Source organism: Schistocerca piceifrons, chromosome 3, assembly GCF_021461385.2.
Source record: "Schistocerca piceifrons isolate TAMUIC-IGC-003096 chromosome 3, iqSchPice1.1, whole genome shotgun sequence".
In the NCBI taxonomy this organism is placed as follows: Eukaryota; Metazoa; Arthropoda; class Insecta; order Orthoptera; family Acrididae; genus Schistocerca; species Schistocerca piceifrons.
In genome coordinates this window covers 322,477,700-322,495,369 of record NC_060140.1, presented here as the reverse complement: position 1 = coordinate 322,495,369, position 17,670 = coordinate 322,477,700, and the positions used below count along the sequence as shown (strand labels likewise).

Below are 17,670 nucleotides of genomic sequence, written 5' to 3'. Positions count from 1 at the left end.
TAGATTTTACATAGTAAATTGAAATCAACAGCCAAAAATGAGCAGTTCTTTCAAAAATTTAAAACCTTGCTATAAAGTTTGTAAGAAAATTACTTTTAATTATGTCCCATTATGTCATAATTGATGAAGTTCTCAGAAATACAAATTGGATCCAGCAATAATGGAGTGATGAACTGCCAGTGTATCTAATGTAAAAACTAGTGGTATAAGAATAATTTTACCAACAGATATGCCTACCACTGGGGTCTGATCTAGATAAACGAGTCATCAGTACAACAAAACAATTTCTGTACACAGTGGCTTATTCTTTCCTATGCAATTTCTTTATTACTTCTCAGATATGTATATACACATATACAAAACATTACACTTTTTATGACACATACACAGCATTCCTCCCTGAATTTACAAATATTGACAGTGATACACATCAGAGGAATATTAAATACTTCATTCTCAAACATTATAATCAAATTGCAAGAACCCAGAAATATTGCAGGAACCATCATGCAAATAGTTAAGTAATGTGAACATTGATACAAATTAAATCATGTTATAACATTTATACAGATTTTGTTGTAGATTTCAACCATGATGTGCAAGTCTCATACAATACATACCAATGTAAAAAAGTAAAACAAACATAAAAGAGTGAACAGATCAAATATTAACATTTTAATTTGGGAGTAGTAACAACGCAGCACCTGAAGGTGTACAAAATATTTTACATTACAAATACTTTTTCCAGCTTTATATAGGGGAAGACCTCTTTTGTCTTAGGACACACTATCTGACCATTGTTCTCCATTGCCATCTGTTCCAAAGCCTGCAACAAATCTCAGATATCAACAGTGAAATAATAACAACCTTAATAATTGTAGTAGTAATAATGGTAATAATAATAATAATAATAATAATAATAATAATAATAATAATTAGTTATAAACTGAGAATTTTTGGACAACTCACCTGTTCACCATAAACATAGCCATTTGGCAACATCATTGGCTGATTGTGCTCATTCAATGGAAGGCCCGAAATAGCACAAACTAAGCGAGACTGAGAGCAGTGTGCAAAAGGTAATGGCATAGCTAGCTCATTCAGTGACTCTTGGCACACAGGGCAACTTGGGTTCCGACTTTCTCGATTCTGACTGTAACACTGAGTGATAGTCCGTTAAGGCTCATACAGCTACTTTCTTTCTTTTTTTCAATATTTATAAGTAGTCAGAACAACATACACACAAAAGTCTTAATAAGCACCAGGTTAAAGTTTGAATGCATCATCATTTTTGCAGACCAATGTTTTAACCAGTGTTGTTAAGTGACCTCCATCAAGTGGAAAGTTCCACATTCACATCTTGTGTAGAGCAATTTCATCCTGCTCCTTGTGGCTGTCTGTCAACATCATCATTGAACTCTGTTTTTCATTGAATGGTCAGATAGAACTGAAATCCTTTACTGATAGTAGTTTTGTTTTATTTCCTATTGGCTTTTATCCGCAAATGCAGGGGTAGTGTTCAGTGACTTCTTGACAAACTGACTGAACAGGGTGTGCTTACTCTGTATGAGATTTCAATAAGGCACTGGCCCAGCACTAAATAAACCATCCTGATGAAGTCACCTTGCAACAGTGGCTGAAATACTGGTCAGAAAAACATGATTATCTGGTCACATGGCTACAAAAGTTTTACTGAATGTAAAAACAGCCATGGAACCCAGATGTACACACAATAAGGATCAAGTCACAAACTACCTACTACTACAAACTACTGCAATGAAAAAAGGATATGGTGTCTTTAGGGCTGACAGTCCAGCTTGCAAGGCAACTGTGAAAACAGACTGGGAAGCTAACTGGAACAGCCTATAATTTTCTTGCCGGAACTGTTCCACCAACCGTTCCCATCGGCTTTCATCCAGCAGTTCCTTATATGGTGAAAGAGCTGCAAGAGAAAGAAATCAGAATATTTATATTAGTTACACAGAATTAATTTCCATCTACTTACACCTACAGTTACATCTTGCTGTAAGGTGTACCAAATTTAGGAGATACAACAAAATGTTAGTATTATTAGTAAAAATGGTCTAGATAGAGCTGTAAAACTGGCACTTTACATTTCTACTTTCCTCATGATAATCAACTGTAATAATACTATTATCTTAGCCCCTAAAACAACAGAAGTGATTTCTAACCAGAGCAACATGGATACAATCACAAGTGTACACATAAATGTTGCAGTCAACAATAAAGACAAATACTGGCTACATTTCTTTATGAAGTAAAAATAACTGGGGAAAAAAGTTATGGTCATATGTATTAAAAGTGCTCTCTTGTGCTAAACAGTAGAAGGAAAAGACAGATTGCAACTAACCCATAAATGTGACATGCTGAGTTGCATACAGGCACAACAAAAAGACACATTCGTTCATAGAAGCAAGCACACTGCACACACACGTCCAGCATCTCTGGCAGGGAGGCTGTGTGGCAAGGAGATGTCAGTCTGCAACTCTGTGTGTCATCTTTACAGTGAGCAGCAATCTACCTTTTCCTTATATTGTTCATTTTCCAACTTGGAGTTTCCATTGTTTGACTTTCTTATGTTTAATTTCTTGCTACATTTTCAGTCTGTTATTAGCGTGTTTACTCTATGTGGCATCAAACATCTCTTCTCTTAAATACACACAAACTGTCCACACATTTTAATTCTTAATTTAACAGTGTACATATATGATATACTCAACTGTAATCAGATTTCAGTTTACATATACAGTCTTTCTAGAATTTCAGAATTTCGATTGACTGCTGACTGTGTGTATTATCAAGCAGAATTAAGACTCACTGCTGACTGTTTACACTATTAAGCTGTAGAACTATTTCAATAAGAAAACTAAACTACCAACCATCATGAAAATAGCATATATTATTTAATAAAATATTCACATATGAAGACAGAATTATTGCAGAATTCTGGAGCTGAATGATGAAAATTTTTATGCAAAGAATGAAAAGAAAATAGCAGAATTATGGAAAATCAAACAAATCTCTTGACTGGGGATGTGCACTTCTACACTTCACAAGAAAGGTGGTGGGGGAGAAGGCGCAACATTCTTATGTAATTCTTTAGGTCTATATCTCTTGCTAGTCAACTACAAAGTTATTCAAAGATCAAAGCCCCCAAACAAACTCAAAAGATAAGGGAGATCTCCAGGTAGAGTACCAGGTACATTTTTACAACAGATGCTCCTGCATAGAACAGTTCTGGAATCTTAAGACAATTCTTCAGGTGGGAAATAGCAGAAATACAGTGGTCCTCTTTATGAATTTCAAGAAGGGGTATGACTCCACAGACTGACAGGTTTTCTTCAACAAACTTGAAAAATTTTGGATCAAGAGAGAAATTTCCGTGTCATCTGAGATCAAAACTGAAGTGCAGCAGCATGACAGGTTCTTATTCCTGATCTTTATCATTGTTCTTGAGAAAATTATCAGGACACACGAGAAAGCAACGTGAGGAGCCTGGGATTTGAAAATGATGTCACAATCCTCATGATCTACTGAGAATATGTTTAGGACAATAGAGAAAAAGCTACATAAAAAACGAATTTACAAATTTCATGTGAAAAATACAGTAAATTGCAAGTTGCTACAGGACAATCTGTTCACAGCAATAACCAATTAGAAATTTGCATAAGGCCCTTATTTCAAATAACTCAACCATCAGGAATTAACTCAAGGGGCTAATCACGAAAGAATCTGGAACTCAGAAAGCATAGATGCTCACATGGAATTTACAACAAAATTCATCAGCATAAAATATAAGACAATACAACATAACCATATATTATCAGATCAGAAGTATCTGGACACCTATTAGTAGCCAATATTACTATCCAAAAACCATTGCCTCACAGATGCTGCTTTGTAATAAGGTGCACCGTCTTGTTAATGAGTATAGTCTCTGAACTGTTCCTCTACTGTACAATGCTGTAAAATGTGTTCAAATCCTTCCTCATTTAGTGTTTTCTTAAGCACAATAAGGGGACCACACCTTAACCAAATAAACACCCTCATACCGCACACCACCTCTTCTGTACTTTACTGTTGGCACTACAAATTATGGCAGGTAACGTTCTTTGAGCATTTTCCAAACCCTAACCCACCCCTCAGATTTCCAAGGGTACAGTAGTTGTTCACCACTACAGAACACCAATCTTCAGTCTTTCACTGTCCAGCAGTGTTCCCTTTTAACCAGCTCAAGAAATGGTTAGCTTCGAAAACAGAAAAGTGTGACTTGTAAGGAGCTGCTCAACCACTCTATCTCAATTCCTTTTAAACTCCCTATACACAGTCATTGTGCTAGTAGGACAGCTGGTAGCACTACTGAACTCATGAGCGATTCCTTCTGCTGATTTCATGCAATTTTTTACAACCACCCTCCGCAATTCTCATCTGTCCCTTTCCATGAGTATAAGTGTACCTGGTCTTAGTTTAGCTGTGGTTGTTCCTTTGCTGTTCCACTTAATCCCATCACTGAGAGTCAACTTGGGCAGCTTTGGATTGGTTGCAATGTTCTGATGGATTTGTTACTTAGGTGACATCCAGTGACAAGTCCACATTACATTACATTACATTAATCCTTGTTCCACAGATCATGGAAATGGCATTTCGTAATGATGTGTAACATGTCACTTTAACATACGTTTTCTTTGTACAAAATAATTAATTTTTTTTTACAGTTACTAATTCATATCTAAGAATTCATCTATTGAGTAGAAGAAGTTGTCATTCAGAAATTCTTTTAACTTGCTTTTAAATGTTGGTTGGCTATCTGTCATACTTTTAATACTATTTGGCAAATGACCAAAGACTTTTGGGGCAGCATAATTCACCACTTTCTATGCCAAAGTGAGATTTAATCCAGAATAGTGAAGACCATCCTTTCTTCTAGAGTTGTAGCTATGCACTTCACTGTTATTTTTGAACTGGAACAGGTTACTAATGATGAATTTCATAAGTGAATATATGTATTGTGAAGGTACTGTGAATATCCCGAGTTCCTTAAACAAATGTCTGCAAGGTGATCTTGGGAGGGCTCCAGTTATTATTCTGATTACATGTTTTGTGCAATGAATACTCTCTCTCTCTCTCTCTCTCTCTCTCTCTCTCTCTCTCTCTCTCTCTCGATGACAAATTGCCCCAAAATATGATGCCATATGAAAGCAGAGAATGAAAACAGGCATAGTAGGCTAAGTTACTTATATGTTTATCACCAAAATTTGCAATAACCCTAATAGCAAAAGTAGCTGAACCTAACCGTTTCAGCAGATCATCGATGTCTTTCTTCCAGTTCAATTTCTCATCAATGCACACACCCAGAAATTTTGGGTATTCTGCCTGAGCAACAGACTTCTGTTCATAGTCTATATTTATCAATGGTGATATGCCATTTACTGTACAGAATTGTATAAACTGTGTTTTCTCAAAATTTAGTGAGAGTCCATTTACAGAGAACCACTTAATAGTTTTCTGAAAGACATCATTTACAATTTCCTCAGCTGATTCTTGCTTGTTGGGTGTGATTACTATACTTGTATCATTAGCAAAAATAACTAGCTTTGCATCTTCATGAATATAGAGTGGCAAGTCATTAATATATATTAAGAACAATGTAGGACCCAAGACTAAACCCTGATGGACACCATTCTTGATACCTCCCCAGTTAGAGGACTCTGCTGATTGTTGCAGATTATCTGTACAGCTAATTTCAACCTCCTGCATTCAAAGTCACAGCTCTCCTGACAGCCCATTTCTGCTCTTACTGCTTCTCTACTGAGAACACAGTACTCTCTTCCTCCTTTTATACTGGCAGGTCCACCTCTCAGGACATCTAGTGGTCAATACCGCATTACATAGAGTTGTTTGAATACTTTTGATCAGACAGTGTACTTCTGGAAACAGTATATGCAGTAGAAATAACAGCAGTAGAAACAACACAAATTGGTGGAATAAAATTATAAATAATGGAAAAATGGTGATGCAAAAATATCTAAATAATTTTACACCAATAAAAAGAAGGAATTTGTATGAAGAGAGCAACATCTGAAATTTATACATATACATACAGATTCACAGATATGTTCAGGTAAAGAACAAGAAAAGTTCTTGAAGTAAGCTATTCAGATGGGAAAAATGAAGTGGATAAAGGACACACGACATTACACGAAATGGAAGACTGAGAAAATTTCACAAATACCATCAAAAAACATCAATAGAAACCACAAGACAAAAGCAAAAGTGGGCAGAATAACAAAGAAACAACAAAGTACACACATGAGGAGACTCTGGAACATGAAAAGATAATGAAATTTAAATTCAAATGCTCTTTTAGATGGAATAATCATAAAAAGTATCATATAATAATGAATAGCAAAAGGCGTTAAAATTTGAGATAACTTACTTGTATTTGTTGGAAATGCCAAAAGGGCCATACAATGCTGCACATCTTGGAGTTGCTCCTCTTCAAAACTCGAGAAATGCTTACGGGCATGCCTAAGAAATTGATGAATTTTTCTTAACAACTGAACTGATGCATATTTGCTACTTTGCAAAGACATATAAGATGATGTTTTGCTTAAGACATGGAATCTATTCAAAATTACTTTCACACTTACTTCCAAAATCTATAATGTGCACACATGTTGAAGAAATATTGGATAAGCAATTGGTAAGTTGAGGAACAACAATTATTACATACAATATCTGAAGGTGTCATGTTGTGGCATTATCTTGTAATAATACAAGTGTTTTTTGAAAATTTAACAGTTAAGAAAATCACAGCAAAGTACTTAATACACAGCAAATGACTAATAATATGAAAACTAATGGTACAAATATAAAACAGAACACAATGACAAAGTACAAATGGAATAATGTGATGCAATATGCTGTAATGTGTCCACCCCAAAAACAAAGGTATGGGAATTATTTCAAAGATGGTGTATGCAAGGTGACTTCATTTTCCATCCTCACAACACTGCTGTTATCTGGCTACATCCCATACAAACTCAGTAAGGCGCATAGGTAGCACATGAATGGAGATTAAAGAGTTATTTCCCCTTGGGGAACGAGTTCACTATTGGGAAGGAGGGTGGAGGAGGGGGGGGGGGGAGGCGGAGGAGGAGGAGGAGGAGGAGGAGGAGGAAAACTGACAAACTTTTCAAAGGAATCACTCCCGTATTTGCTTGAAGTAATTTAGGAAACCCTAAATCCTAACTTCCATTGCTACAGCTACAGTCTGCATGTTTTCATACGTCTTGTAGTACTGCAATACCACATTAATATGGATGCAGTCCACACTGAAAGTTAATCACAAGGTGACAAACTGTTAAAACCTGGTCATACATTTGACATGTAGATCTAAACCAGGCTGTTCCAAGTCAGCCTCATGGGACATGGGCACCCATGGGCTTAGATGGGCTTGCCCAGCGACCAGGCATTAGAGGTTAGGCCACCCGCAAAGGTCCATTTCACCACATATGCCTGTTGCTTAGTTACACCTTGTGCTCTGTAGTGGACATAGTGATCACAATGAGTTCTAGAAGGAGCCTGTTGCCATTTTCACAAAGTTGGGAAGAGAGGTTTTTGTTTGTTGAGAAATATGGGTTGCCTCAGTATCATCTGTGTCCTGAAATTCTGAATACGATGAAGGAGTATAATATACAGCATCACTACATGTCTCTTCACGTGAAGCAGTACAATGAGCTGGATAGTAATGCAGGAAAATGCTTTGTTACACTGAAGGAAGTAGTTCAGAATAGGTCAATATGATGCAAAATAAATAAATATAACAAATGAATACATACTTCTACGAGCTCTGTATACATATTGATTTCATTTTTTTACAAATGTGTTATACAGCTATTGTAGGTTTCTGACGATGACGAAGTTTCAACTGGTGCGGCACTTCGAGTAAACTACTAAGTTGCACACACCCTTGCAGCAACTGAAATGGAAGACCATTCTAAATAGGTCTTTGGTGAGATCATGTCTGCTTGGCATCATCGAGTGCTTAGTGGCAGCAAAGCTTATAAAATTTGAAGGAGTTTGCATCTCCAAGCAAACGGTATCTCATCAGATCCATGATTGGGCATGGATTTGGAAAATCAACTGAAGCAAAAGTGCCAGACTTTAATAGCTTTTTTGCTAGCCCTTGAAAAAAACCACAGATGTCACAGATGTTGCTCAGCTCACAATATCTGGAACTACAGGATTCTGAGGAGCTGCTAGATGTGATACTGATGGAGTACACGACCACAGGTCACAGCATATTTGATGTTGTCTTTGAGTTTGTAGGAAACATGCTTGCCATGGGACAGGCTCTCTTCTGAGGCAATAGACAGTGCACCACAAATGGTTGAGAGCCAGCAATGTTTTGTGACTTGTCTAAAGGAAAATATCAAGACAGAAATTTGAAAAGAAATATCAAGTATACACTGTTTCATCCACCAGGAAGCTATTTGTCCCGAAAGTGTGAAATGTGCCAATGTCATTAAGGTTGTGGTGAAGTGCACAAATTTTGGAGGGCACCACAGTGTCAATCAAAGGCTTTTTGCATGACCTGGCAGCAGCCTAAGGCGATATTCCTTATCACTGCACAGCGCGGTGGCTTAGCAGATGCAGTGTTATCAATGCATTTTTCACAATTCAGGAAGGAATTGCATTGTTCATGGAAATGAAAGGAGAGGGGCAGCCGTCAGTCTATGACAAGACATGGGAGGCAGGCTTGGCCTTCCTAACTGACATTACATCTAAACAGCTTAAATAAGTCACTTCACTTCAAGGAAAGGATCTATTAATTATTGATATGTGTGATAAAATTAACGCATTCATGAGCAAACTTCATCTATTTGAAAGCCAATTTGATAGTGGAATCTTAACTTTTTCAAGTGTTTTTCATCCCTTCAATTGCCTGAAGAGAGAAGTTTTGATGATTTTCTGAAGAGAGTATAAGCTGCAGAAAGGTCCCAGCTGCACAACTCAAAACTTACGAGTATTCTGCATCTTGTGCCAGCTTGAGGATTAACACCCAATATTTCATTAACTGTGAATAAACGGAAATGTATTTCTCAAACTAAATAAAATATTCATATGTTTGACTTATATTAAAGTTTTTGTTAATTATAACCAGTCACCCTGCACTGCCTTGTACATGGTCTCCTACCTAGGCAATGTTTTGTGCACAGTGCTCCATGTAAGCTGCTTGCCCAGCACTGTCCACCTGAGATTGAGCACACGGGTGCAAGCTGTTAACTCACTCCTGCCCACCAGTGCCCATGGGCAACTGGCTGATCACAGCTGAGCTCTTGTGCTGGAACAGCCCGATCCAAACCATACAGTTTACATGTAGATCCAAACCCACATCAACAAACCACTGTGAAGTGCCTGGCAGAGAGTACTTTCTGTTGTACCAACTAGGACTTTTTCCACGTTCCGTTCATCTACGGAGCGCGGGAGGAATGATTGCTTAAATGCTTCTATGAGTGCTGTGATTAGTACAATCTTGTCATCATGATTCCTGTGGAAGCTGTAAGTATGGGGCTGTAGCATATTCCTAGATTCATCAGTTTACAGAGGTTCTTAAAATTTTATAAGTAAGATTTCAAGGGACAGTTTGTGTCTACCTTCAAATGTTTCCCTGAGCAGGTTTTTCAGTATCTGTGTGGCACTCTCCCATTTGTCGACAAATTTGATAACTGGTACAAGTCCCACATACTTGGGCAGTATTCTAAGATGGGTCCCTAACAACTTTTACATGCAATCTCCTTTGTAGACTGATTGTATTTCCTAATATTCTACCAATGAAACGAAGTCTGCCACCTGCTTTATCCGCAACAGAGCCTATGTGATTATTTCATTTTATGTCTGTACAACTGGTTAAACCCAGGAATTTGTTCAACTTGACTGATTCAGGCATCACTGATATCGTAGTCACAGGAAATACATTTTTTCATTTTGTAAAATGCACAGTTTTACATTTCTGAAAATTTCAAGCCCTTTGTTTATCTTTGTACCACACTGGAATCTTATCAAGATCTGACTATTTGTGCAGTTTTTTTTTTCAGACCATACGCCTACTTCACTATAGATAAATGCATCATATGCATGAAGTTCAAGGTTACTATTAATACTGCTGTGAGTTACGGCTAACCTCTTCATCTCTGAAATGAATGAATGTGCTTTCAGTTCCTAGTGTTGTGTTCCAATGATGAGCCTCCCTTCTGATTTTAACTTGACTGTGGTTTTGATGTGGCATTGTTTGGCGTAGATGCCAGGTACTTCACGACATCTACATCACTGTGGCTCCAATTAGGCATTGTAAAAGCTGTTGCCTGCATAAAGAGGAATCAGAATACAAGCAGCACATCAGGTCCATGTATTCACGAGCCCAATGCATTTCAAGCTGGTAGTAAGGCATCTGCACATCAGGCATCCATCAGTGTTTTCCAGAGATGCTGGTCAGTATCTACATCTACATATACATCCATACTCGGCAAGCCACCTGACGGTGTGTGGCAGAGGGTACCTTGAGTAGCTCCATCAGTTCTCCCTATTCCAGTCTTGTATTGTTCGAGGAAAGAAAGATTCTCGGTATGCCTCTGTGTGGGCTCTAATCTCTCCGATTTTATCCTCATGGTCTCTTCTCAAGATATATGTAGGAGGGAGCAATATTCTGCTCGACTCCTTGGTGAAGTTATGTTATCGAAACTTTAACAAAAGCCTGTACCGAGCTACTGAGTGTCTCTCTTGCAGAGTCTTCCACTGGAATTTATTTATCATCTCCGTAACACTTCGCGATTACTAAATGATCCTGTAACGAAGCGCGCTGCTCTCCATTGGATCTTCTCTATCTCTTCTATCAACCCTATCCGGTACAGATCAGACACCGGTGAGCAGTACTCAAGCAGTGGGCAAACAAATGTACTGTAACCCACTTCCTTTGTTTTCAGACTGCATTTCCTTAGGATTCTTCCAATGAATCTCAGTCTGGCATCTGCTTTACTGAAGATTAATTTTATATGGTCATTCTAATTTAAATCACTCCTAATGCCTATGGAATTAACTTCTTCCAGTTGTTGACCTGCTATATTGTAGCTAAATGATAAAGGATCTTCCTTTCTATGTATTTGCAGCACATTACACTTGTCAACATTGAGATTCAATTGCCATTCCCTGCACCATGTGTCAATTCGTTGCAGATCCTCCTGCATTGCAGTGCAATTTTCCATTTTTACAACCTCTCGATATACTACAGCATCATCCGCAAAAAGCCTCAGTGAACTTTCGATGTTATCCACAAGGTCATTTATATATATTGTGAACAGCAACGGTCCTAAGACACTGCCCTGCACCACACCTGAAATCACCCCTTCTTCGGAAGACTTCTCTCCATTGAGAATGACATGCCGCATTCTGTTATCTAGGAACTCTTCACTCCAATCACACAACTGGTCTGATAGTCCATATGCTCTTACTTTGCTCATCAAACGACTGTGGGGAACTGTATCAAACGCCTTGCGGAAGTCAAGAAACACGGCATCTACCTGGGAACCCGTGTCTATGGCCCTTTGAGTCTTGTGGACGAATAGCGTGAGCCGGGTTTCACACGATCGTCTTTTTCGAAACCCATGCGGATTCCTACAGAGTAGATTTCTAGTCTCCAGAAAAGTCATTTTACTCCCTCATAATATGTGTTCCAAAATTCTACAACTGATCGACGTTAGAGACATCTGTTCGACGTCCCTTCTTGAAAACGGGGATGACCTGTGCCCTTTTCCAATCCTTTGGAAGGCTACGCTCTTCTAGATACCTATGGTACACCGCTGCAAGAAGGGGGCAAGTTCCTTCACGTACTCTGTGTGAAATCGAACTGGTATCCAATCAGGTCAAGCGGCCTTTCCTCTTTTGAGCGATTTTAATTGTTTTTCTATCCCTCTGTAATCTATTTTGATATCTACCATTTTGTCATCTCTGTGACAATCTAGAGAAGGAACTACAGTGCAGTCTTCCTCTGTGAAACAGCTTTGGGAAAAGACATTTAGTATTTTGGCCTTTAGTCTGTCATCCTCTCTTTCAGTACCATTTTGGTCACAGAGTGTCTGGACAATTTTTTTGATCCACCTACTGCTTTGACATAAGACCAAAATTTCTTAGGATTTTCTGCCAAGTCAGTACATAGAACTTTACTTTCGAATTCATTGAACGTCTCTCGCATAGCCCCTCGCCCTCACACTACATTTCTCTTTGTGTAACTTTTGTTTGTCTGCAAGGCTTTGGCTATGTTTATGTTTGCTGTGAAGTTCCCTTTGCTTCCATAGCAGTTTTCTAACTCTGTTGTTGTACCACGGTGGCTCTTTTCCATCTCTTATGATCTTTCTTGGCACATACTCATCTAATGCATATTGTACAATGGTTTTGAACTTTGTCCACTGATCCTCAACACTAACCTGTACTTGAGATAAAACTTTGGTGTTGGGCTGCCAAGTACTCTGAAATCTGCTTTTTGTCACTTTTGTTAAAAAGAAAAATCTTCCTAACTATTTTAATATTTTGATTTTCGGCTGAAATCTCGATGCTGTACCCGCTTTATGATCGCTGATTTCCTGTTCTGCGTTGACTGTTTCAAATACTTCGGGTCTGTTTGTCACCAGAAGGTCTAATATGTTATCGCCACGAGTCGGTTCTCTGTTTAACTGCTCAAGTTAGTTTTCAGATAAAGCACTTAAAAAAATTTAACTGGTTTCTTTGGCCCTGCCACCCGTTATAAACGTTGAGTCTCCCAGTCTATATCTGGTAAACTAAAATCTCCACCCAGAACTATAACATGATTGGGAAATCTACTCAAAATATTTTCCAAAATTTCCTTCAGATGTCCTGCCACAACAGCTGCTGAGCCAGGGGGCCTATAGAGACATCCAATTACTATGTTTGAGCCTGCCTTAACCTGACCTTCACCCAAATTATTTCACATTTCGGATCTCTGTCAATTTCCTTCGATACTATTGCACTTTTTAACGCCTCCCCCTTCACTGTCCAGCCTGTCTGTGGTATTTCATTACTGTTTACATCTGGTTTCAGCCAACTTTCCGTCCCTAGTACTATGTGGGTATTGTGACCATCCATTAATGAGAGCAATTCTGGGACCTTTCTATAGACACTCCTGCAGTTTACTATTACCACATTAATATTGTCATCCCCTATTGCATTTTGCCTACTGCTACCTTGACGCGTCTCAGGAGGCGTCTTGTCGGACCTAGGGAGGGAATTCTTTAACCTAAAAAACCCATATGTGCAATCCACACGTACTCCGCTACCCTTGTAGCCGCTTCCCGCTTCCATAGATTTCGTGTTTGTTTTGAATACAGTCCAGGGACAATTAGTGCTTATTTTCATTGTTTCCAACAAGAAGTGTCTAGTAACCACAGTTTAGTCAGCCAGTCGCCTTTAGTGAATTAGCAGTCTAGTTAAAAGTTGATTACTTAACTCTCTACAGTAAATTGTTGATTTCTTAAGATGGATAGGATGTGTGACTGCTGTGTACGGATGCAGGAGGAGCTGGCCGCTGTTCACGAACAGCAAATGTGCCGATGGCCTGCCCTATTCAGGGGACCCTACATTTCTCCACCCGATAGTGGAGGTCGAGAAATTTGCACCCCATATCTCCACAGAATTGTCTGAGCCTCTTGTTTAAGCCTTCCACTTGGCTCCAAACCAGAGGACCACGATCGGTTCTGGGAATGATACCACAAATAGTTAGCTCAGATTCCACCTCACAAGCGAGGCTTTCCACCTTCACCAACCCCACCAACCACCTGTATGAACTGAGGATGACCTCTGAATCTAGTGCCACCGGCAGGGCCTCCTCCACATCTCAGATGAGACTCCCCTGGCAAGCAGAAAGAGTGAACATTGGCCTTCTTCCCCGACTTTTCTGCTATTTCCCTAAGGGGCTCCATCACCTGCCTAACATTGGAGCTCCCAATCACTAATAAACCCCTCCCCCCGTGTGCCTGCTTGGACCTTGCTGAAGGAGCGGCCACATGTCCATTCACAGGCAGAGCGGGCGATGCCACACGGCCAGCCTCCACATTGACCCTCTGCCTCATGCGACACAAACGCCGTTGAAGCCGCCACTCCCCTAGGGGAGAGGGTGGCCCGACTGCAACCGGTACCCGCGAAGATGTCTCTACAGCAGGGACTGTGAGTGAAGCATGTAACACGTGACACACCGGACTCTCCACTGCCGCTACACTCTGAGGCAGCAGCCTGAAGACGCCTGACCGTGGCTGTCAGCACGTTCAGCTGTTCATGAACAGCGGCCAGCTCCTCCTGCGTCCGTACACAGAAGTCGCGTATCCTATCCATCCTCAGAAATCAGCAATTTACTGTAGAAAGTTAAGTTATCAACTCTTAACTAGACTGCTAATTCACTAAAGGTAACTGGCTGACTAAATGTCGTTATTAGACACTTCTAGTTGGAAACAATGAAAATAAGCACTAACTGTCTCTGGACTGTATTTGAAACAAACACGAAATCTATGGAACACTATTACTATTACTCGAAAATTAAAGCTTCCTAAAAGCAAAAACATATGGAAAAAGAAGTGACAAATAAGAAAAACACAGTTAATACTTAAATTTACATAGCTTGCTGCACAGGAGATGTGAAGCAGATGGCAGTTACGACGACAGTAGACTGATGAAATGGCTGAAAGAATTTGACCAAGCCATCAAATACAGTAAGTGAGATGACTTTATGTGTGGCAAACTTCTGTTTTTGTTATTTACATAGCACAACCCAGAGGTGGTTAAAAACAGCAAAGAGAAGCTCAATAGCTGGGACAAAGTCCGGACCAAACTGCAGAAAACATCTGGTAACAACAATAGCAACTGAAGAACTTGGCCCAATGTCACAGCAAAATGATACAGAATGTTTTGGCCATTTGCAACATGACAAAAACTGACGAAAGCTCACATTTTATCTCAGGAGTTGCAGAAGACATACACCAAGCTGTTCTGGTAAACACTTCACTGTCACAATGGACCATTTTTCTCTCTGCTGGCTGACTAGCCTGAAGAATCCACTGGGTCAAATGACAAGATGGGCACTGAGGCTTCAGGAGTATGTCACAATGGTATACAGAAGACAACAGAAGCACGAAAGACCTTACCTTCTTTTAAGGGACCCTTCAGTGGAAAACAAAATATAGACAAAGTTTCAGTCATTGCTGCATTAAATGACATTGCCGCTATACAGAGGGAAGACCCAGCACTGCTGAAAACTATAGAAGGCTAAAGAAGAAGGAAACCTTCACAGAAGAATTCCAATTAATTAGTCCAACATTTGATCACCTTGGATCTGTGGAGAGTCTAGACCAAATCAGAGGGAGATATCACTGGCCAGATCTGTACTGATCCGTTAGACACCATGTGAGCCACTGTAGGGAATGCGACTGACAAACGCATGTGCCACGTTTACCTCCGGGTTATCTGGTATTAGTCCCATCTGAAGAAGCGTCATTCCACTAAACTGGAATTGACTTCTTGGGGAGGTTCCTGAAGTTCACCAATGGGAATCGATGGAAGAGTCTGCACTGACTAATTAACCAGCTTTGCTGCCACCAAAGCTGTGCCTACTGCTGAAACTTCTGAAATTACAAAGTTCCTCATAGACAAATCATTTTCAAGCATGGAACACCCTGTGTGATCTCTAATCAAGGAAAAATTTTGTACTTGAGACTAGTATCAGAGCTGATTTCATGTTAAATAGTGCACAGGGTGACAACTGCGTACCAACCTCACAGTACTCTTCAATAAGACATTGGCATGTATGGTTTTAATATGTGTTGATATCAAACAGAATGATTGGGATATAATACTAACTGTCATGACATTTACATGCAACACAGCCTGACAAAACTATACAAGCTTCACCCTTTCCTTTTGGTTCCATGGTTCTGAAGCCAAAGCAGCAATAGAAACACTGTTCCCGTTCCAACTGGATGATACTCTGCATGACTACATAAACACCCCATTACCATGATTGAAGAAGCAATAGAGCTGGCTTGCATATCGGTACTGGATGCCCAGGAGAAGGAACAAGAGCACTACAACATCAAACATGAAGTAACAAGATACGGCCTACAAGTCTTCGTTTGAATGCTTACGACTCTGCAAAAAACAGGACAATCAAAAAAGTTACTACAGCACTACTTTTGGCTGTATCATATCCTCTGTCACTTGTCAAATGCCACATATGAAGTTGAGAATTATAACCCTTCCTCAAGAGAGAAACATTGCAGAGACACTGTCCATGTCCACCATATGAACGCCTACTACAGTCTGGGGGCACAGATTGTTGATGGGAGGTCCAAGGCAACTGAAGAACCACTTGACAATCTACGAGGGTCGATGGGAGGGGTTACTTTCAATGAACATCATAGTGAAGAGGATGTAAAAACACGACCAGAATGCAAGGATCCAATGCCATCATACTGAGGACCATTGACAAGATCTAGATCCAGGGTGCTGCAGTTAGCTCCAATGCTGCAAGCTATGGCACATTTAGTATGACATATTGGTTAGCATCGCTGGTTGGCAAGGTGCGGATCACCAGTTTGAACCCGATCCCCATCAGTGACATGTTATTCTGTATTTAGCATTTCTAGAATATTACTGAATATCTTATGTTTGTATATTACAGAATATTTGATGTATGTTTAAGTACCAGCACTATGGAACATCCAATGACTGTATAAATAAACTGACCCTCTGTCCAGCATTTAAGTTCTTTTCTGGCTGTATGTTGGTGTCACTGAAAATGTTCTTTCAGTTCTAAGTGTGATGCTTCACTGACAACCCCGCCTTCAGATTTGAACTCTCTTGTGGTTCTGACATGACGATATTGTCTGCAAGTCATTAATATATAATTTGACAGCAGGGGACCCAACACACTTACTTTGGGCACACTGAAGTTACTTCTACATCTGTCGACAACTACACATCCAAGAAAACATGCTATGTTCTCCCTAATGCGAAATCCTCAATACAGTCACAAATTATGCTTCATATGGGCCCGCCCAGTTAGCCGTGCAATCTAACGCACGGCTTTCCGGACTGGGAAAGCGTACCTGGTCCCCGGCACGAACCCGCCCGGTGGACTTGTGTTGAGGTCCAGTGAGCCGGTCAGTCTGTGGATGGTTTTTGGCGGTTTTCCATCTGCTTCAGTGAATGCGAGTTGGTTCTCCTTATTCTGCCTCAGCTACACTATGTCGACGACTGCTGTGCAAACAAGTTCTCCACGTACACGTACACAACCATTATTCTACCACGTGAACACAGGGGTTATACTCGTCTGCTGCGAGACATTCCCTTGGGGGGGTGGGGGGGGTGGGGGGTGTGCATCAGGGGCCGAACCGCACAATAACCCTGAAAGAGTGGTTCAGTTTGGTGCTGCGGAAAAGTGAAGTGGACTGCGGTAGTTGTGGGGTTGTGGCCCACTGCAGCTGCGGCGGGGCGGAGCCCCTCTGTCATTTCCAGGCTCCCGGTTCACATACAATACAATACAATGCTTAATATGCCACACAATCCTACTTTTGATACCAGTCAAACGCT

At 40.0% G+C, this 17,670-nt stretch overlaps 1 protein-coding gene across 1 annotated transcript in view; it reads right to left on the bottom strand.

Annotated features, from left to right (window-relative positions):
• Positions 1-324: 324 nt before the first annotated feature.
• The window catches only part of LOC124787844 (E3 ubiquitin-protein transferase MAEA), a 42,063-nt gene continuing 24,717 nt past the window's right edge, over positions 325-17,670 (bottom strand). The window contains exons 5-8 of the mRNA XM_047254794.1: positions 6,458-6,549; positions 1,792-1,942; positions 970-1,165; positions 325-826 (exon numbers count right to left, since the gene is read on the bottom strand). Coding sequence (XP_047110750.1) covers positions 725-826; positions 970-1,165; positions 1,792-1,942; positions 6,458-6,549 — 541 coding nt within the window. The 3' untranslated portion in view covers positions 325-724. The remainder of the gene's footprint in view (positions 827-969; positions 1,166-1,791; positions 1,943-6,457; positions 6,550-17,670) is intronic.